This window comes from Musca vetustissima, unplaced genomic scaffold (genome assembly GCF_032173495.1).
Source record: "Musca vetustissima isolate MV318-11 ecotype Yass unplaced genomic scaffold, APGP_CSIRO_Mvet_v1 utg665, whole genome shotgun sequence".
NCBI lineage: Eukaryota > Metazoa > Arthropoda > Insecta > Diptera > Muscidae > Musca > Musca vetustissima.
This window is the reverse complement of record NW_026879705.1, coordinates 234,126-257,341: the sequence shown is the minus strand read 5'-3', so window position 1 is coordinate 257,341 and position 23,216 is coordinate 234,126. Positions and strand designations below refer to the sequence as shown.

The 23,216-nt window shown below is 36.0% G+C and overlaps 1 protein-coding gene across 1 annotated transcript in view; it reads left to right on the top strand.

Annotated features, from left to right (window-relative positions):
• Positions 1–344: 344 nt before the first annotated feature.
• Positions 345–23,216, top strand: part of LOC133324793 (uncharacterized) — a 52,751-nt gene continuing 29,879 nt past the window's right edge. Inside the window, exons 1-2 of the mRNA XM_061533632.1 lie at positions 345–599; positions 677–959. Coding sequence (XP_061389616.1) covers positions 345–599; positions 677–959 — 538 coding nt within the window. The remainder of the gene's footprint in view (positions 600–676; positions 960–23,216) is intronic.

The following is a 23,216-nucleotide window of genomic DNA, read 5'->3' as shown; positions in this document are numbered from 1 at the left end:
ACAGGTTGAAACCTTGCTGAATTTGGACACAGAGGAGCTCATAACATATATGCTTCAACCAGATGACTATGGCATATTATTAAATAATATTAGAACTTATGTTCTGGAATTTCTCATATCTAATATTCCCTTAATTAATATTGAAAATAAATATGATTACAACAACACCATATGTAATTATAAACATGATGTTGTTGATGTTTGCTAATAAATGCTAAATACATCCCCACCCACATAATTAATATGATAAATATAATATTGCCACGGATAATAATATTTTGAAATGTATCCAATGCATGACAAAACTTTTCTTCCAATACGTTAATCATATTCAAGCCTCGAACATGAAAGGATCCATCAAACTTACACCATCGGAACAGTTTGAGAAGTTCTTGGCTGTTGTACAGACAACTGCCAACATACTTGGTGTAAATGTTATAAGTCCCGCTTATCGCATGAATTGGGCTACCGCGCTTATCTTATGCTTGATAGTATCCTATATCAGCTTTACATTGTACACGCTTTATATTGGCGTGATCGCTATGCAGTCCTTCACATTGGTTCTGCAGTCTCTGTGTATTACGGCCGTTGGAACGCAGGTGAGTTGTGGTGGAAAGTCATGTATATCCTTCAAAGTCCAAGAGATCGAATCCTCCTTTTACCCACATACACACAGGTGGTTAACAAATTTGTGAATGCGGTTACCTATCCAAAATTGATACGTTTTGTTTGTGATGAACTGAGGAACATCTACAAGGAATACGAATGCAACATAAATAAACGTTATAGTGAAACCTTGAAAGATACTCTGGCCGTGGTGAAAAAATCAATTTGGATCCTCTTCATAATCAATAACATTTTGATGGCAAGCGTTCTGGCGGTACCATTTTACTATTCAATTGTACGAAATGAACACATCGATATGATCCAGCTGGTCGTACCGGGTGTAGATAAGAATGGCCCCAGCGGCAGATATATTTATCGTTTATTTCATTGCTGCTGTCTGTTTTGCTCCACGTTTGGCTCGTTCGCCTATGACACGTTTGTAATTCTATTCGTTCTCCATATACCGCTGACGAAGAATATTCTCAAGTTGAAATTTGATGACTTGGATGAAGTATTGGAAGTGCCTGCCAAAAATCGAACGGCGAAGACGGAACCATTGTTAAAGGATATTTTTCAGTGGCATCGAAAATATATAATGTAAGGACAAGAAGTGAAAACGCGGTTAAGTTCGGCCGGGTCGAATTTTTTAATATCCTCCAGCATGAGGAGGACATTCAGTATACATTAAATCGATTTGGTAAATTGCTGCCAGGAGAAAACAAAACACCACAATGGGAAAAATTGACTAAAATACCGAAAATCCAAAATATAAAAAATTACAATCAATTTGGTTGAGAAATGCGTCCGAACTCTCCAAAATACGGAAATTTGGAGGTAATGTCATATGGAAACTGCCCTAAATAATTAACTAATATTGTTAAGTTGGTAAATTTTCTACTCAATTAGAACCTACGCTATAAAAGTACAACTATTTCGGTTGAAGTTTGTGTACCGTTATACGGGGACCGATATATCCCATTGGCAATACCAAACACCATAGAAGTACATGCAAGAGCTTTACGTTATATATTGCGGTCTCTATGACTAAATCGACAAATACGATCCTCGTTATGGAGGTTATAAAAATATAGTGTAAAACACACATATTCGAACATCACTTCCAAATCGAATATATATCGGAACACGATCGTTTCCAACCTCACACAAACGGCAATTATTTATTACATTAGAATAACATTTGGAATTGAGAAAGCTGGTACTGGGGATTTTGCCAATATAATAGACAATAGATAGGACTGAATCTCAAAATTCTTGCAAGATCTTAAATATAAACGCCAATTATCAACGTAAAGCCTTTATGAGGCCACATTGCCTAATATGCCACTTGGCCAAGAAATTGAGTTCTATTATGTTCAGTTGCCAGTTCAGGATTTTTCCAGTGTTTTTTTTCCATTCTTAGGAATTGATTCATGGCGGCTCGAGGAGCCAAGACACTTGTCAGATAGTAAATTCTGTTTAAACAGTAGCCTTACGACATATTTACCGCCTGGCCCTTTCAGAAAAAGTTTTCTCGTTAGAGGTGAATTCTAATTCCCAGAATTTGTCAACTCTTCGTTCAATGGATCAACGGTTGTCGTCCAGGATGTACACGATATAACGTTCTGAGAAATTGGTTTGCCACTAATTATCCACCTAAATTCCGTGCTTTGAGCCATACCATACATATTCTTTTCCAATCCATGAATTCCTTTTTTATTGCCAAACTTCGATCATTAAGTTCAACTCAAAAGAGAACGCCTAAAAAACTACATAATCGGCATAACCTGTAACATTTATTTTGAGATGGTCAAACTCCACCACGATCTCACTTATCCCCTGGAGCCAAATTTGTACCCTTCCCTGTGTTGTAGCGTACGGAACTCTCCCCAACCTATATATTAATCTCTAAGAACGCCGCCATCTCTAAAAATTCACGTCTCTCTCAATGTGTTCGACCACCTGATGTAAGACAATATCCCCTGATCTGTAATTTTCTTATTTCGCAGATGTGCTTATCGGCTTATGGTGTTTTGGTAAGGTATGACTTGGTTTCCTGTCATATTAACATTCTTCCACAGACTTGGTATCAATTTTAAACGCGTACAAAACCTAAAAATCTATCTTAGCGAGGTAAATACCCGGTTAGCCATGTGTTGCAAATTAACTGATATTATAACAACTGGTCCCCGAAATTTAATAAGCTGAAAATCAGACATTTTTCATCCTCTCATCCGCCACCTCTTTTAAGGTGGTCCGCGTACTAGAGTTGAATCGTTCCGGAACGAACTAGTTCAATGGAATTATTCATCTAAACGAACGATCGGTACTAATCGTTCCTTTACTTCAGTAGTTCTTTTTGGTCATCTTTCACGTAGTTACATTGATCCAATCGTTCATCTAGTTTTTCCCATTCATTGACCTAACCAATCATACATTTTTCATCCTTCACCTCTTTTGAGGTGGTCCGCGTACTAGAGTTGAATCGTTCCAGAACGAACTAGTTCAATGGAATTATTCATCTAAACGAACGATCGGTACTAATCGTTCCTTTACTTCAGTAGTTCATTTTTGTCATCTTTCACGTAGTTACATTGATCTAATCGTTCATCTAGTTTTCCCCATTCTGATGTATACCACCAACTGATGTATACCAATGAACGATTGAACTAAAAGAACTATGGAACTAAATGAATAACGTAGTTTCTTTTGTGGAACGAACCAAAAAAAATCGAACCTTTTCAGGAACGAGATTGTTCAACTCTACCGTGTACCATCAATTCTTTCAATACTATTTATGGATTTGACGTCCTTAAATATTACTTTCCGAAATCTGACAGCTTTATTTACTCTTTCAATTTACTCACTAATGCACTACCAGGAATTGCGTTTAATCTTCCTGATATCCCTGTTCACGCAGCAAACGGCGATTCCAAAGGTCTAACAGCATGGCTTCTGTTCAAAAGCAAAATTTTACTTGCCACACCATTCATTGATACGAGAAGGTAGCTTGACTACGAAAGTGTCAGTGGTATTCGATGCGTCTGCGAAATCCACAAATGGAATCTGCAAACAATATTTGACAATTCGTTCATTGCTTTCTCAAAATCCATAGACGTTTTGAGATCATATTGACCAACGGATGCATATCCGTGGCAATATTCGTGACAAAACATTCGTTCTTCGGGAATATGTTGCGAATTCTCCATTCAATTTGCTTATTGTTGAAGCCACATTGCCATTGATTTATAGTGCGTTTAAATTGAACCTGATTTCGTTAAACCAGTGAGTTTAAATTGTCAATTCTATTGTATATATGTCAAATCAATCCGCATAAAGTAGGCTAACCCGGTAAAAAGATCTAATGTAAATGCCGTTTTATTCCTCTATGTCGTAAAAATTATTCCATCTGAAACAAATATTCAACATTTTTTAATCCATTGAAATATAAATTTATTTAATTTTTAGAGAGGTGTTCGAATATGAGACTGTGTATCAATACGTAATGTCCAAATGCTGAGTATTACGTAATTATAAATTATTTTTATTATAATTCTATGTTTTGTTTCCCTTCTCCTCGTACTTCCAGTTTAGTAGAATCAGTACACGTTCTATTTTTCTGGATAATTTTTGTACAAATCGGTACGGCCACATTTGGCATTATTTCCGCTCTGGTTTGTCATCTTTTGCACATATGGCCAGTTTCTCCTGTCTATTTGGTCTATTCGTTTGTGGTCTTGTATCTATATTGTGCTCTTGGAAATGTCGTGAATACTGCAGTTGAGTATAAATGTTGAAAATTTAAGAATTCACCTTCGTATAGAAGCGCTTTTTATGATTTCGCTTTATAATTTCAGAATGATGACATAACCGTCGCTATATACGATTGTAAATGGTATGAATTGTCGGTACCGGAACAGAAAATGTTACTCACCATGTTGAGGATGTCACAGAGTCCAACCACTATGACAATTGGTAGCGTGATGCCATTAAATTTGAATACAGCCTTGCAGTTAACAAAAACTATTTACACAACTGCTATGCTTCTAAATGAATTCATCAAGTAATTCTCTTTGGAGAAAAAAATGCAACGATGTTATGCAGAACTAGAAGGAAGGAAATTTAAATTTGGAGGACAATTATTAGAATATTACGCACCGATATTGCACACAGTTATTATATAGCACATAATATGTCACATGCAAAATAAAATTAATCTGGAACATAATATACAATGTTTTTAAGTTCTCTATGAAGCAATGCTAAAAAGTATTGGAATGCTTTCCACTGAAAAAAATAATTCGTATATTATATGAATAGTGTTCAGAAAGTGTTGCAATGACGGGATTTCTGCATTTTATGAATACAATCCATAAATACGGTTTTCTTTTCTGAGAGAGAGAGAGAGAGAGAGAGAGAGAGGCAAAAAAACAAATTGGGAGGGTGCCTGCTTGGTGGAGGTCTGGCACAGAAATTATTTGTCATTTTAACTTTTCTATTTTGATTTTATGTTTTATTCTTCTTCTTCTTCGTTATGTTCATGCTCTGCGTCATTAGAACAACCATGTACAATGATAAACATTCGTTGTGAGCTTGTTGTTCGCATCAATACTTGTTTGATATGTTGTATTTAGCAGTTATATCGAAATAATTTGGAAAATACATATGCGAATTTTATAACAACAAAGCAGATTTCGTCAATCGCAGTCAGTGAATGAAAAATCAGTAAAAGTAGTCAAATAAAAGTTGAAAAATAAGAAACACCAAGTAAGGGAGAGGCAAAGGACGATATCAAAACACAGCCGAACAGTGAATGGTGGTGGTGTTTTCATTTTCTTAGGAATAGTTATATTAGGTTGGGGAAAAATCCATTAGGCCGGTTGTCAAAAAGTCGATAAAATAGGAGAATTGATCGAAGTTGACCGGCATGTTAGCAGTCGTAACATCGCCCAGGACCATAAATCGACCATAAACTGTTTCAAACAAAGCTGGTTTCAAAAAGAAGCTCGATGTTTGGGTGCCACACCAATTAACAGAAAAAATGATGGATCGAATTTCTGTCAACAACTGGGTCGTTTGAAGATAGAAATTGACCTGAAACGGTCAGAACGCTAGGCTACACACATCTACAGTGACTCGTCAGAAACTTTGGGAGCTTGGTTGGGAAGTTTAATACAGTCCGGACTTGTCTCCAAGCAATTATCATATTTTTCCTGCATTGCTAAATTTCTTTAATTATAAAAAATTGAAAATCGTCTACTAGAGTTTTTTGGCAAATAGAGAACAGGACTTCTATGAGAGACGCATTATGAAGTTATTTTTAAAATGGCAACAAATCGTACAACAAAACGGAGCAAATTTTGGCACAAATCGGACATTCCGATGTTAAATAAAGTCCTATAGTTCATATAAAAATAATGGATTTATTTTTCCCCAAACTACTTTAAAACCAGTGAGCGGAGCAGTATAGTCGGACGGGGCCGACCATACGATACCCTACACAACTTCCATGAAAATCTAACTTTCTGTGATTCTATATTCTGAGATTGGGCAATATTTCGCGATATTCGCACACTTTTGACTGGCTAGAGGTCAGCAAATGTTACTAATAATCAGTACAGCACCTCTAATTACTTGTCCAGATTCCCTTCGCCGAGGGTTGTGTTGTGATGTTCGGCTTTCGACTCGAAAAGTACAAATAATTAAGTTTTCGGTCCACTTCATCCGAAAAATATTTTCTGAACATTTTAGGCGTTGTCTTTGACCATAACTGGAACCTCATGGAACATTTCAAAGCGATCAGCGCTATATTTCCGCCCTCCAGTGTGGTAATAGGTTACTAAATAATATATGAATACGTAAGCACCTGCAAATATTTAAGCCTAACTCCCGCATCCGAGTACCTACGACAATAAAATTGGTATCAATTTAAAGGTCAACCACACCTCTTGGATGTACTATCAATTTCTCGGGTCTATGTCTTTCAATGGTAAATATATACGCTATAGAATACAAATTTTGTCATTTATCACACAAAAGTTAGGGTCCATTTGGCCCGCTAAATATTGTCCGATCTTTATCAAAACAGACGTGCTTATTCTTTGGCCTGATCCCCTTCTCCATTCACGGTGTTTGGGCCATAATTGCGGCCTCTGGAGCTACCAGAAAAACTGACAAAAATAAAGTTTTTGGTCCATTTCATCCCCTAAATATTAACCGATCTTTTCCAAAAACAATAGGGGTCTTCATTGGCCAGAACCCATCCTACATGCAAAATGTCGTGAAGATTGGTCCATAACTGTGGCCTGTATCGTGTTTACAAATTATAATGGACAGACGGACGGACGGACGGACACACATGTCTAGATCGACTCAGCTAGTCGAGATATGACGATCGGAATACTTAAAGATGGGTCTAGGACCAATATTTCGCGGCGTTACAAACTTTTGGGGCTTCACAAAGCTATAATTCCCTGACAACATAGTTGTGTAGGGTATAAACACTGTTGCGAGAAAAACACGTTTAAAGTTTGAGAATCACTAAGAGAAATTCGAATTTGCTCGAAGGCATGCTCAGATAGAGTGTCACATTTTACGCACTTTTCACTCTCAAAGGAGCACGCGTGCGGGGTTTTGCCTGATGCGAGTGTTTCCCTTTTTTCGAGTGTTTCATATGTTTGCACTTTTTAACAGGGATGGTCCGTGTGACGAATGTGACGTCGAAAAAAAACACCTATATAAAATGTAATAAATATAGTAAACGGCATTTATCTTACCATATACAGTTATTTAATAATATATATATTATTTGTACATATATCTGACTATTCCTTACTAGAACTGATAAAAAATTCTAAACTTTTTGAAGAAGAAAATTTTTAAATTTGATATGAATTTGAGTAAAGCGTACGTAATTTCCAAATTGATTAATGGAATAGTTTTTTTTTAAGAAATAACTAATGGTTTTGGGTGTGTTTCTGACGTATGTAATATACGTCGGAAATGTATGTCATTTACGTCACTGCTACTGAGGGGCCATCTCTGTTTTTTTATTAAAAAAAAAATTGTAACCTCTATGTCGAACTCTAATATCCCCCGCTAGCCACAATGTCCGATTAATGAAGTTGCTAAGCAGTTCTTTCACAAATTATTCGAAAAAAAAAATAATTAATTTCTAAGAAGCCATGGAGACATCGGTAATTAAATGCAATGCACTTTTTTCGAACATTGCCTTGGGTAGTTGATATTCGGTCACGCACATTTTTTGTTGCTATTACTCTTTGCTCAGGCGTCATATTCAATTATTAGGAATTATACAAAAACAAACAAACAAACAACAATAAGTACCAGCAGCAGCAATAAACCATAAAAAAATCGCTGCGTACACTGAAGCCCTTAATGGGTATTTCCGACAATTAGGTCCGTTTCAGAGAAATTTCATTTACGTAAAATATTATTTTTTTCATCATCGTCGTGGTTGTTGTTGTAGTTGTTTTTTGCTTCTTATATGTATTTATTTTATAAAGAGTTCACGTGAAGTGGTAAAAACGCACGGTTGATTGTTATAAATTTCATAGAATAATTTATTGCATTCCGAGTGTTGATAAAAATAATAACAAACAAAAAAAAGTTGTATGCGATTAGAGGAGTAGTGGAAGTAGTAGAGTGACGTTCTTTGAACAATTCTAAAGTTAACGAACCTTTATCTGTTATCATTACTTAGGACCCCAGGCGCACGTACACATAGAGATTGTATCTATCAGTAGCGAAAATCATGGTATATGCGGTGTTATCACAATTACAGTAGATATCATTTATGATGACCTCCGTTATAACAGAATTTTCGGAAATTTCTTAACACAAAATTCCTCTGAAGTTTAAAGTATCGTAAGAAGTTATGTTTTAGTTGAAACTGGTTCGAACTGCTAGGAAGTTGATAACTTTGATAATTTTTGCAATTGTAGACAACTCTTCCATTTCTAATTTTAGCTAAATTTGGTAAAATTATTTTATTTGCAATATTGAATCATTGAACATGAGTCGTTTATTTTGAAAGTGGTTTAAGTCCATTTGTTCTTATAATGAAATATTTAAAGGTTTGGGTTTGATTTGTTTCAAAAATATTTTTAAGTGTTATTAATTTTGTTTGTGCGACTTTGTTCCCTTAAACATGATAGAATATATAACATAATATGTTTTGTAAAAGTTTCTAGCAAAACCAACATTTATATCAGAACTTAAAATGGACTTTCAAAATAAACCACTCATATTGTAGGCAATACGTTTAGTAATCTGTCCGATTTCATCACAACTGAACGCAAACCATTACCGAATCACACAAAACGTATTTCCGGACCTATTCGACACAACTCAATCTTGCAGTAATGTACTAGCGATCATCGAACTTTACAATACCTCTTTTCCAAAAAGTCTTAAGTTTAGTCGATTACTTCTTTATTTGACGAAAATGTTTTCTCTATTAACATTCTTTAATAAATATAGTAGATGTGGAATCGCAAAGATTTAATCCATTATTTCTGAATCACCACACTGTGATACAGGGTATTATGTCTTTGTGCATATGTTTGTAACAGGTAAAAGGAAACGAGATAGACACGTGGTTCCTTTTGAGAATATGCATAGAATCACTATTTAAGTCGATGTATGCATGTCCGTCCGTCTGTCCATGTTAAATTGTAAACAAAGTACAGGTCGCATTTATGATCCGAATTGGATGAAATCTGGCATAGGTCACTTATTTGGCCCAAGGACGAACCTTATTGAAATTAGGAAAAATCGGTTCAGATTTAGATATAGCTTCCATATATATTTTCATCCGATTTAATGTCAATGGTGTACCAAAGTCCCTATATATCATCCGATTTCCACGAAAGTTGGCACAGCGTACTGAATTAGGTCTAGAATGATGTATGTTAACTTTCCTGAAAATCGGTCCAGATTTATATATAGCTCCCATATATATATATATATATATATATATTTCCGATTTAATGTAAATGGTGTACCAAAGTCACTATATATCTTTCGATTTGCACAAAATTTGGCACAGCGTACTGAATCTAGAAAGATGTGTGTTAAGTTTCCTGAAAATCGATCCAGATTTAGATATACCTCCCATATATATATATATTCTTCCGATTTTATGTAAATTGTGCACTTGTGTGTCCGATTGCCACACAATTTTGTACAATGAATTGTAGTTAATCTCTGTCAAGTCGCATTGAAATCGGTTCAGATTTTGATATAGCTTCTACATATATATTTTCGTCCGATTTTACGCCAAATTGACATAACTTTTGCACAACGTACTGAAGTTAGTATAACCTAGAAGTTGGATATAAATGCATCAACAAGGTGGGTCCAATCGGCACAAAATTTTCCACTACGTACTGAAGTTACTATAACATAAGAAGCCACAATATATCTGACCAAATGAAAAATTTAGTATAGATGGTAGAATGACATGTTTATGGGTCCATTTTCATGTTAATGGTCCTTCAAAAATTCGACGTCTGTTAGGATTCATATGTTGAATATGCCAAAGTGATGAAGGGTATCATATAGTCGGCCCCGTCCGACTTTACTACTTCCCTTACTGGTTACTTCTATTTTCGTCTGAAAACGAAAAAGTTACTAACATATATTTAAAATTTATGCCAATAATAATAATGCGGCCAATGACTAGGAGCTGGATCTATTACCAATCGTTCCTTTTACGGAATAGCACCTTTGAAATGGTTCGTTCCGAAACGATACAACTATATTACACGTTATTACGATTTGTTTATGGGCACAATTTTCAACATCGATGCAGTATCGCAGTGTTGTCCCTTTTTAATGGGACAGTTTTCGTCACATCAGCCCAATAATGAATACCAAAATCCATAAAAAAATCAATCTTCAAAGAAAAAATAATTATAAAATAATATTTTTAAATGATTATATAATATATAAGATCAACAGAGCTTTTATAGACGAAAATGCGACAGAACCTATTTCTGATGGTGCACTGAGGGGAAAACGCTTCGTGAAATTAACACCGTTCGTTGTTGATTTTTCATCATGCGTTGTCACTTTGGTTATGACAATGCTTGTTGTCAATTTGTCAAGTAGGCGTCTACAATTCTGAGTATTTGACCACGATACGTTGTCATGTTTGAGAATGTGAGAATTGAAGTTGTTAAATTTGAGAATATGACAACGAACCTTTTCAACTTGTATTCATATGTATTGTTATCATGTTTTTTAACCCTTTGAAACCCGAATTTTCATAGATATCGTAATCATAGAACAATTTTCTGTTCACAGATTTAATGCAACTATCCTAAATAGGATATGAACAAAATTTGACATTGCTACATCCTTGCATTCGGGAGTTACATTACGTTTTTCCTGAAAAATAAAAGTCCAATATCAAGAAAACTAAATTCTAAATTTGAAATTTGATTTTTTTAGATTTTTCTTTTGATATGTGTCGTCCAAAATTAGGTCATGACTTACGAAATCCAAAGAATATATATCTACTAGCTACATGTTAAATATAGACTCTAAAACATTTTGTTGCCTTTGAGCATCATTGGGCCACAAAGGGTGAAAATAAAAAACTGATTGTGCAAAAAAAAAAAAAATTTAAAAAATGGAAAAAAAATTAATTTTCAAGGGCAAAATGAAAAAAAAAAAATCCTAGTTTGTGGAAATCGACGATGATATTATGCTGGTCAGTAATACATGCATTTCAAACGGCAAAATTGCAGAGGACGCTGATGACTATCATCAACTTATAAAATTCCTACAAGCAAAAATATGCAGTATATAAATAATTAGATAAATTAGATTTACTACGAATTCAAATATGTTATATTTATTGTTGTTGTCAATCGGCAACATTTCGTAACACTTCGGAGTTTGCAGTATATAAAAAAGAAGATTTAAAGAAGGCACTACCACCATTAAGAATGTGTGTGGTGTTCAGAGAAAAGCTCTTTGCTGTAGAAAAACAGAGGTATTATACTTATAATGCTTTGAATAAACTCATAATACGATGAAACCATATCTGTGCCATCTAAAATCTTTATATTTTAATTATTTGATTTTAATGAAATAAGTTTGGAAAATTAAAAATTTATTTTTGTTTTAATTGACATTATTCTGAGAACAAAATGAGAATGGAACGGAATGGATATTTCTTATAAAGATGTTAATTCGACACCGATATGGTGACAGTTTCTGACCACAGATGGTGTCAATTTGAACACGTTCGTGCTCGAAACCTTTGTTAAAATCTTGGTGTCAAATTGACAACAAAGTGTTCGAGTTGACCACAAACGGTGTTGCTATACTATTGACACCGTGTGTGTTCATTTTGTTTCTCTGGGCGTGTGTGGCCTTAAGACGTCAACGTCCGCCGCTAGAAATTATAGCCTTAAATGTCAAACATTGAGTCTCATATTAAACAAAATAGAATCTTTAGAGGATCTGATTTCCAATTAGACTGATAGCAATGATAATTAACAAGGCTATGATCATGGTACCGAATGTACACCATCAAATGCCGAAGCTACCCCGGTCGAGGCTCATTCGGCGAATTTGACTTTTTTGACATAACTGTAAAAAATATATAAATAATACTAATTTATCATTTGTTTTTGGCACTAGTTTTTATAATTAAGTATCAGAGAACAACAACTAGTCATAAAGTTATTATATCTGTTGAATAAGTACTGAGGTATAGAGCTCTAATGGTAGATATGTTTCATTATGATATATACTAAGTTTTTATCTGATTCTTTTAATTTTCGAACATTTGTGGTAATGTTTTTATACACTACATTTCTGATAGGTACGTATTAGAATATAAATGTTTTGAAGGTATTTTCGGAAATAATCACTGCAAAAAAAAATGTCGTTAAAAATGGCAATGTATATTCAGAACAAAGGTTACATCTGTACCTATAAGTTAATATGTATAAAATACCAATAATTATAAAATACATTTTTGAAGTTTGAAAGGAAAAAGTGTTCAAAGGTTCCCATCTCCTCTTTATTATGTATTGTACCATCAACTACTTTCAAATGGTAGATAATGGCTCGCAGAATGTCCATCATTAACCATACTGAGAAATATATATGTATGTATGTATATGATACTGAAAATAAAAATAAATTGATAACAACTGGTAACAAGAACCTAGGTGAAGTATGAAGTTGTTGAAAATGCATACATTATATTATGACACGAAACGCATTCCTTACAAACATATCACACAAATAAAATATTACTTTGCCTCTCTGAATTAATATTTATTCCGATCACCACAGCCGTCCATCCGTTGATTGAACAGCTCCCCCTTCGAACAACTGGCAATTGTAATTTAAATGATTTAAAATTTACTCAGAAATCGTTATCAATTCAATGCTCCACACAATTTTCATTTTTTTTTTTTCAAAAATTTGCACTTCCCCACACTTTGCACTTTGTTTTGTAGGTGGTCGGACGGTCGGTTGGTCAATTGACATTGTTATTGACAGACAGGTGGATAATAATTTACAACGCCAATCTATACATGGTGATACAAAATAAACATGATTAGGCTATTAAATTCAGCGTATAGAAAACAAAGCGTATAGAAAACTAATCAAGGAAGAAACTTTATATTTACCAGTAAACTGAAATGTTGCTTTAAACTTCCAAATATCGAAAAAGGGTTGGGATTTTCTGGACCTTCATCGAAAAACTTCTGTAAATATGTTTATGTTCTCACCACGAGAATCCGAAATGACAAAATACATCCACGTTGCTGGGAATGTACGATTAAACCCATGAAACCCCATGAAAATACCGAGAATGAGGTGGGACCTTTATAAGGGGGCTATGTCAAAGCATGACCGATATCGAAATAGACAAAAATGGTACTCAACCACCGCAGATCCCGAAATGTCAAATTACAGCCACTACAATAAAAAAATGCTATATATACCAACAATTTCAAAGCTCTATATTAAATATACGATCTCTATTGTGATTTCAACAAATAGGCGGACATGGCAAAATCCGACGAATATTTCGAGATGTTGTACGAAACAGCCATCACGCGATCTGTTCTGCCAAAGTATTGTCAGCTTCGATTCAATTTTTGTGATGTAATATTTTTGTCAATATAATATATTCCAAACTACAGAATAGATACTTGAACTTGGTCAGTACCATCCACATAGTCTGAATGAGAGATCGAGGGGAGGAATACCTACACAAAAACGTCCATATTCACCAAGCTATGATACATTTCTAGCTCTTGGTAGGAAATACTCAATAATTTAAATGTTTGAAAATGACCTTTATATGATGGTCACACCCGCCCGATTTTAGGCATTCATAAGACCCTATACAGATTTTTCATCCAAAGTGATAATTTGGCGTTAGAGTTCTCAGAGGATAAAATATATTCATGCAGAATGTGTTCAATATTGGATCACTTTTTGAAACAGACCCATATAGTGTTTCCGAATATTATAGGTATTTTGAGGGTCTTAGCTACAACAATTTTCTACAGAAATTCCTGTAATATGGTATATCGGATCCTTGACTTGTAAAATACCCCCCGTTAGAAAATTGTTAGAGAGAGGTATCATATAATGACTATTAAATTATATTGAAGGTCCTATCGGCCTTTTACGGTGGACAAAATAATTTGCAGCTATGGGGAAAACTGCACGAACATCCTATATCATTGTGCCACAAAATTTTGTGCGGGTGGAAATTTTTTAAGGAGATGAAAGTTCTTATCAAATATATTCATAATTCAGAAGGGCAAATTCGGTTGTTATTTTTGTAAAAAATATCCTTTCTCTATCTTGAGTTATTCCATCTCTTCGGACTAGACTCTTGCAATGTAATGTTAAAATCTAACCATTTCCCACTCTAACCCACAGGTGTTTCTCAACACGGATTGTGGAATCGGTTTGATGGATGAAATGTTATGAAATATATTTAAATCTTAATGCATAATTTTATCAATTTGTTGCTGTTGTTATTTTTTTAAAAAATATCCTCTCTCTATAGGGGCACACCATCGCTGTGGCTCCCGGCTACAAATTCAAATCCTTGTGAAGTTCAAATCCTGGTGAATATTATTTAAGGCGCTGGTTTCAAAGCCAGACCAAATTTGTACTGTCTACAAAAAAGGTAAATTTAAAAATTCTGTTCGACAACCTACTGCAGAACCTCTAAATCCCATTTCAATATGGTTCGTTTCCAGGCGTATAGAATTAGATTCTTCGTATAGAATCTTATTAAGGCGAAGATAAGTTTCAGTTCAATAAAATGACCCAGTCCCGTCTAACCTTCCTGCCGAGAACAAGTCCAAGCCTAAATTATGTGGTTACCCTTACTTTCAGATAGTAGTCTGTACTATATTTTTGTGCGGTGTCGATCCACTAATTCTTTCCTTTAAGTATAAAAGCGGACACGGCTTCTTCATATATATACCCTCAGCCTCATGGCTAAAGGCAAACATGTGCCTCATCGAAATATTGGTTTTAGGCCCCATGTTTCATTGGACCAAATCAGTTTCAAACAATTTGGAGTCGATTTACAAATGTCCGTCCCTCCGTTTGTCTGGCCAGCTGGTGCGCACGCTAACTCTCGATGGGAGTAACCGATTTCATCCAAACTTGGTTCTTCCAAACTTAGTTCAAGTTCGAATATCGGCCCACCCCTTATGGTTCCTCCCCAACAAAATGATCAACATTTTGCTAATTATTAATTTTACAATATCCGGTTTGAACCAATCTTTGCACAACCTATTATATTTACCAAGCCTAGATCAAGTCCAAAGATGGGATACATTGGTCCACTCCTTTTGGTACCTCCCCCATAAAGTCTCAAAAATGTCATATCATAAATCCAATATCAGGCAAATGGAATGTCCGAATTGAACAAATTTTTGCACTACCTATTATCTTTACCAAGCCTTAATCAAGTCCGAACATGGGGCCATTGATCTACTCCTTTTGGTACTTAACCCACAAAGGGTCAATATTTTATAAATTTTTAAATTTAATTTGAAGTGAATTGAATTGAATAACCGAGTTAATCAACATTAAATCGAAAACGTTAAACCGAATAATAAAATACGTATGAATTTCTTAAGATCTCCGCAAACCATAGGCTGAGGTTATATATCTGTCGGCAACACCGACTGACACGTTTTTACTTGTTACATATTGGGTCTTGAGGATCCGATTGTAAGTATAAAAGCTGTAACGGCTGTAGTCTCCAAAGTCCTAGCAGGTGTTGTTCGCATTACGCCACATATACCTAGGCATGTGTGTTAATGTATCATGCTGGGACTAAAACCCACACACGAACTTTATGTATGCGTTAAAAAGTAAGGCTAAGTATGGTCGTAGATATTTCGCTGATGTTTGTAATAAAACAGTGAAGACGTTGTCGGTTCTGCCGCTTTAAATGTTGAGAAGCTCTTTATTGGGTATAGAATTTACCATTGTTTCATCAATCCGCTTTAAGGGAACATTATAAGTTTTTGGATTTGGATTATTAATTTTTGAGTTATCGTGTTCGCCATTCGTATTTACCATTGTTTCATCAATCCTCGGATTTTGGCTCTCATCAGTTATCAATGTGTTTGGTAGGAAGTGAGCTTTCCTGAGAAGCCCTATTGTTTCTTCGGGCGATTCTACGACATTTGGTTATTAAGCTTCGGTTGACCTTGGCAATTTGTTTTACGCTTCAGGAGATTCGCCCTTCCACTCCACAATTTTTTGCCGCTAACAATTTTCGCTACATTTTGTTATCATTCTTATGGTTCACCCTGTTTAAAAATCGCTCCCCCAACGAACGCAGCGCTCATACTACCATGACGCAGATACAATGTGCACTTAGCAATATTGCAATCAGAGAAATAAAACACAAACAGCAACAATACCAACCACGTCAATACTAAAAACCACAACAACAACAATAGCAATCAGTACTTTAATTGGAATTCATTCGAATATGCATTTTTCGTCTGAAAATGTGCCCCTTTCCCTTCCACACTACCACCGCTACTTAAATTGCTTTCATTTTCAATGCGGGAGAGATGGTATTCCTCACTCGAATAATTATTGACAATGGTTAGTGCCATTGTTGATGTTGGTTGTAGTTGTAGCAGTCGTTGTTGTGTTGTTGCTGTCGGTGTTGTCATTTTTACACAACGACCACGACGAGGATGGCGATGACAATGATTATGTCAAGTGGCAATTTGGTTTAACAATTTCACGATGATACCCCGAGTGGAGGTTCTTCTTCTTTTTGTTGAAATTTATTTATAACGCCTACAAGTGTCAGTGGTGTGGAGGAGGAAGGGAGAGAGCTGGAACGTGGGGGGAAATGGAGTTTGTTAATTTATGAGTAATGGGATTTAAATTAAATTACATTTGAAGTATTTTTAAAAAGAGAATTGCTGTTTGTTGATTGAAACCTCTGTGGGGGTAGTTTGTCATTTTGGGAAATAATTAGATTCTGAATATGGAAAGATGAAGCGGGACCTTCGGGGGAACCTATATAAGAAAAGTTGTTCAGGGATATTTTCATATGCTCGCCTTCCAAAAACCGGAAAGACCAAAATTGCAGTAACTTCGACGAATAAAATTTTCCAAATATCTAAATTGATCTATCTCGCCCTCCAAGAATCCCGATGGACAGGTACTTTCATATGGGTGCTATACCTAATCGTGGAACTGTATCGAACATTTTCTTCTTCTGCCTCCAACACCTCTTACTTACTTAGGTGGCTTATGACAGAACGGTTCGTCCATATGCCGAGCATAAACAAGATTTCCAAGCGCGTCGGTCTTGTGTGCATCTTATCCAATTTGAAAGACCATGTTCCGAGATTTTGTCTTCAACTTGATCTTTCCATCGGATTAGTGGCCTTCCCCTTCTGCGTGAACCATGGGTCACTTTTATTTGTCTATTGAGTGGTAGAATCCTCATCCATTCTCACAACATGACCTAGCCAACGTATTAGCTGCAGCTCGATCCGTCTGACTATATCGATGTCCGAGAATAGATGGTATAGTTTCATCCGACGACAACATTTCCAGTCTATGGAGATCGACCCATAGATCTTCCGGAGAATTTTTCTCTCAAACATTCCAAGAGCTGCCCCATCTGCTTGCGCGTACAATGCTTCAGATTCATGCCTTAGAATGCCAAATTAATGTCACTTCGATTTTAAATGCGCATAGGGCTATAAAATTCCTGGAATTTGACAGGATATTTAACGTCATTTCAACAGACGGTCGTACAGACAGCCGGACACGGCTAAATTGACATAGATTTTTATTATACCCTCAGCCTTATGGCTAATGAGGGTATATACAATTTGAAAATGTGCCTCATCAAAATATTGGTTTAGACTCCATGTTTCTTTGGATGAAATACGTTTCAGAAAATTTGCAGTCGATTTACAAATGTCCGTCCGTCCGCACGAAGCGATTAAAAAATATCTTCTAAACTTTGTACATCTTAATATTTCTTCCAAACATAGTTCAAGTTCGAAGATGTGGAATATCGGTCTACTCCTTCTGATATCTCCCAAAAAAAAGGGTCAAAATTGCGCAAAAAAATTAATTTTATAATATCATGCGAACGGACTATCCTATTCGAACCAAACTTTGCACAACCTATTATCATTACAAAGCCTAGATCAAGTAGGAAGATGGGACCCATTGGTCCACACCTTCTTGTAACTCCCCCACAATTTATCAAAATTTTCAATATTTATAACTCCAAATTCGGGTGAAACGGAGCGTTCGATTTGAACCAGACCTTGCACAAGCCTACATGAAGTCCAAAGATGGGACCTATTGGTCAACTACTTCTGGTACCTCCCATACAAACAGTCAAAATTTTCACTATGGAATGCCCGATTTAATCCAAACCTTGCAAAACAAATTATCATTACCAATCCTTGACAAAGTAGGAAGATGGGATCCATTGGTACACTCCACTGGTACCTCCCCCAAAAAGGGTCAACATTTTCAATATTTATAATTCCAATATCAGGGGAATAGAATGTCCGGTTTGAACATTATATAAAGCGAATAATAAATCCTGTGTGTAATTCCGAAATCTCCGCAAACCACAGGCTGAGGGTATTTATCTGTTGGCAACGCCGACTGACACTTTTTTACTTGTTCTAATAAAGATGGGTGGTATAAAACATTACGACGCACGTCGTATTATACCAGTATCGACGGGTGTCAGTTACTACGATAACATATCACCTGAAGATATCGATTTTCCGCTCTAAGCCTTTCTGACAAATATAGGCAGCAGGTTAATGAAGAAACAGAGGAAAGTTTGGCCTTGGCTCAACAATAAGTAAACGAAGCAGGAAGCTCTCAGGCACTCACTTAACAGTATATCCATTGTTTAAACATCAAAACCATCGGAAAATCTGACGTACAACATTTTGATATCCTCGTAAATTTAATAGACAACTAAAAGGATAGAAAAATAAAGGAACGAATATGAATGTACCGTTCAAGCATTTATAGAAGGAGCGGGCGCTCTAGCATCAGTGGCAAATTTGCGATAGATAATAATAAGGAGTGAATGTGATGTTTGGATCGGTAATTTACATCATGCTCCTAATAGAGGTCGATAGTTTCGGAACGAACTAGTTCATTTGAACTATTCCTATAAAGAAACGATAGGAACTGGGTCTAGTTCTCTTGGTAATATGAAAGTGCTGACTTTCATATTACATATCGGATTTCACATTTCGACATTTCATATCGGATTTCAATTTCGGGGAGAGGTCCGCTGGTGTGATATGAGCATTTTTGTTGTTGCAAAAAAAAACATATTGGAAGAAAAATTCATTTAGGAAAGGACCCGACCCTCTGCCCCCTTCGTACATCCCTGATGGGGACAACAGATTCGAGATTCTTCCAAGACAACAGATCCGAGAAGTTATAATCCTAGTTTCCCACTTTGGCATAAATTCAGTTCATTTTTCTATTGCATTTCTAATGACTGTCTCCATTTCCCACCCTAAAATTTTCCTCAGTGTAAAAACTGCAACATCATTGATTAGCACCCAACCACAAAAACTGCAACACTGAACATTTGTTGTAGGCAGCAACACAACAACAACAAATGCAATACCAGCAACAGTAATAGCGCCATCAAAAGATAGCGGCGCAATGCCATGCCACGGCAGACCCCATTGCCTCTCAGAGCTGGGAAGGTCACAATGGTTTTTGCCATTTCTATTTTAGGTTTTTGCAATTTACTAATTACGAGCTGGTGAGCATGGTGGCCACATTAGAGGGGGTGTGAGAGATGTGTGTGTGTGTGTGTGTGTGTGTGAATAATCGAACAACATTATGCACTTGTTTCATTAAATTTTTTTTAGAGAAACCGATGATAATTATTTAATTTCATGAGAATTTTTATGAGAAATATGGTACGACAACAACAATAACAACCGATTTAATTGTAATTCACTTTAATTTTCAGTTTTTTCCCCTTTGTGGTGCTTTTGTTTTTTTGAAACAATGAAGTTGAAAGAGAGAATAAAAAATCACACAGGGTGTTGCTGACCCCTCAAAGCTCCTCGAACTCCCCCCTTCGTGGTGTTGTAACGAAATGTTAATGTTTGCTAATTAAAACTTGACAGCAGGAGGAAAATAAGCAAACCGAAAACAACAAAAACTGTACAACAACAATAAAAGTGTTGTTGTTGTGCTGTATTGTGCCATCAACAACATTAAAGCCAAATTCACACGAAAAATTGCACATCTATACATACATATGTATATATGTATATTGTGTTTACAATGCATCAAGTTGGTATTTTGATACGATCAAGCGCATATATACATATGCATGTTCCTACATATGTACATATTCATCGTACACATAGTCACCGTACATGTGACCATTAGGCAAACCGTTTAAAGACAGTGGGAGATATTTTTTGGGATAAAAGGTATGGACAAATAGTAGTAGCCAAGAATATGCCTATAGAAGACCATTAGTCCAACACTATTGAATATAAGAAGGCACTTCATTTAGGAGACCAAAAACACTTTCTACACAGATGAAAAGACCCTTAAATGTAAATAAGATATTTTTCGCAAAACTAGAAGACGAACTGAAATGCCATAAAAATTAAAAGTTTTAACAAATCTCGTAAAACAATTGGATCCATGAAACTTCAGACCTTAAACACAAAATCTATTGTTATACACTTCGCAACGTTGGGCAACATTGGCTCATAAAGGGTTAAACATGTCCGTCCGTCTGTTGTAATCTCTCTAGCCTCAAAACGAATTGTGATAGATCGCATGCAGGTCAACTACGAAGATGTTTTATATAGGCATAGCCCTCATATACCGGTACCCACATTTTTCGGTACTTTGGAGGTTTTGAGCGCGTTCTTCCAACCGAATTCGTTATAATTCGGCACTTTGTGATCTTATTGGGTGCAAAATCTACACACTTATAATTACCAACAACGATCCACTTTTTGGGTAGCCCTCATATAAAATTACCCCCGAATATGCGAATCCTGAGTATTTTGGACAAGTTTTTCAATCAATTTGATATGTTTCATATATATTAATTTCAATCGAGTTGGCTGTAATTTTAAATTTTGAATTCTCATTGTATACGAAAACAATATTGGTCCAGGTTTTCGGCATTTTGGCGAACGTCAACTGAATTGAGTCTAAAAGACTGTAATAATGAATTTCGGGCTGGTAAAGAAAATACTTCTCCCCAAAAAATGGTTCAATGGTTCAGATGGAAGGTCCTGCATGTGGAAAATCGACAGAATCGAAGGACACAGATGGCCAGAAATGTCTTCTTCAAAAAGTATTTATAGTAAAGAAAATGAAAAAAGGGGTTTTTATAGAAGTTCAGAACGTTATGGAGTAATGTATAATAAAAAACAACATCGCCAAAATTTGGCGGTTGGCAATGTTAATAATTTAATTTGTTTCAAGTAGATTTGTTTACATGAATTTTTGAATATGATATCTCTTAAATGGCCGCCTCTGGCGTTGATGACGTATTGTGCCCTTTTTGCTGCATTTTCCATCGTTTTTGCCAACATTTCGGCCGGAATAGCGGCTATTTCTTCACGAATGTTGTCCTTGAGCTCTTCTACGGTCCTTGGCTTGTTAACGTAAACCTTTGACTTCAAATATCCCCACAAGAAGTAGTCAGGCGGCGTCAAATCGGGCGAACGCGGTGGTCACTCCAAATCACCACTTTTCGACATCAAACGGCCCGGAAACAAATTCTTCAGAAAATCGATTGTTATGCGACTTGTGTGCGGTGGAGCGCCGTCTTGTTGAAACCAGAACTGACTCATACTTTCGACGAATAATTGGCATCACAAAATTGGTCATCATGTCGCGATAACGCTCGTGATTGATGGTAACAGCATGGCCATTTTCATTTTAGAAGAAAAACGGCTCGTCATCTTCGGCCATTTCGATGACTCTTTGGGCCCATTCCAATTGACAAGGCTTGTCCGCAGGCAACATTCTTTGCGTCAATTGAATTTTGTACGGGAACAAATGCAAATCAATGCGAATAATCCGTTGTAAAGTGGACCGAGCCATGCCCAACTGCTGAGAATGTTCTTGCTGGATGTTCTTGGGGACCTCTCAACACTGGCTCGTACGGCAGCGATATTCTCGGCCGATCGCCTTTGCTCGACTTTTATATGGCTTCTTCGGATTAGAAAGAGCCTTACCAGTCGAAAATTTTTCGTATAAACGCTTAATGGTGTTCTTAGAAGGCGCACTTCTCACATTTTTTAATGTTTTAAAAGCACGTTGAGTTTTCACAATTGACTTCTTCTGTTGAATGTAAATTTCAACTATTTCAAAGCGCTCGCGTGGCGTTTATTGGTTCATGGTAAAAATCTGCTTGGACTGACGCTTCAAACGCGGTATGTCATTAAGCGATGTGACATCTCTGTCAAAAGTTATGGCGTTGCTAGATGGGTCCGTCGAATATGGGCAACCCTGTACATGGTTTCGAAAGCTTCACCAGCACCTGCCGGAAATATAATTTAGTAATTAGGTGTCACGTCAGGACACCTGAAAGTAAATATACTCTTGGTCAGAATAAACAAAAATGCTATGTCCGTCTGTCTGTTGAACAGAGATAGAACATTGGCAATGCTAATACTCCTAGGATGGTTGGTATTACAAATGGGATATAACGCCCCATTTGTCTACAAAAATCATCAATATTAGCTTATGGTTTGCTTTAGCCCCCACATGTTTCTATCTAATTAGTTGCATATACGCTACAGCCCAAATATCGGTATCGGAGAACATTTTCTGACCGAATTGGCTCTAATTTGATTTATCTGGTTCTCATGGTGTGTCTAATCTTCCTACTAAACATGATCGATATTGATTTACTTTTTAGGGAAAGCGCCATATAACGATACATCCCAGATTTCGGAGTTTTGGGGAGCTTGGACACGTGCTTCAATAAAATTAGCGCTAATTTCGTTTTTTTTTCAGATTCTCTTTGAGTAGAAAATCTCCCTACC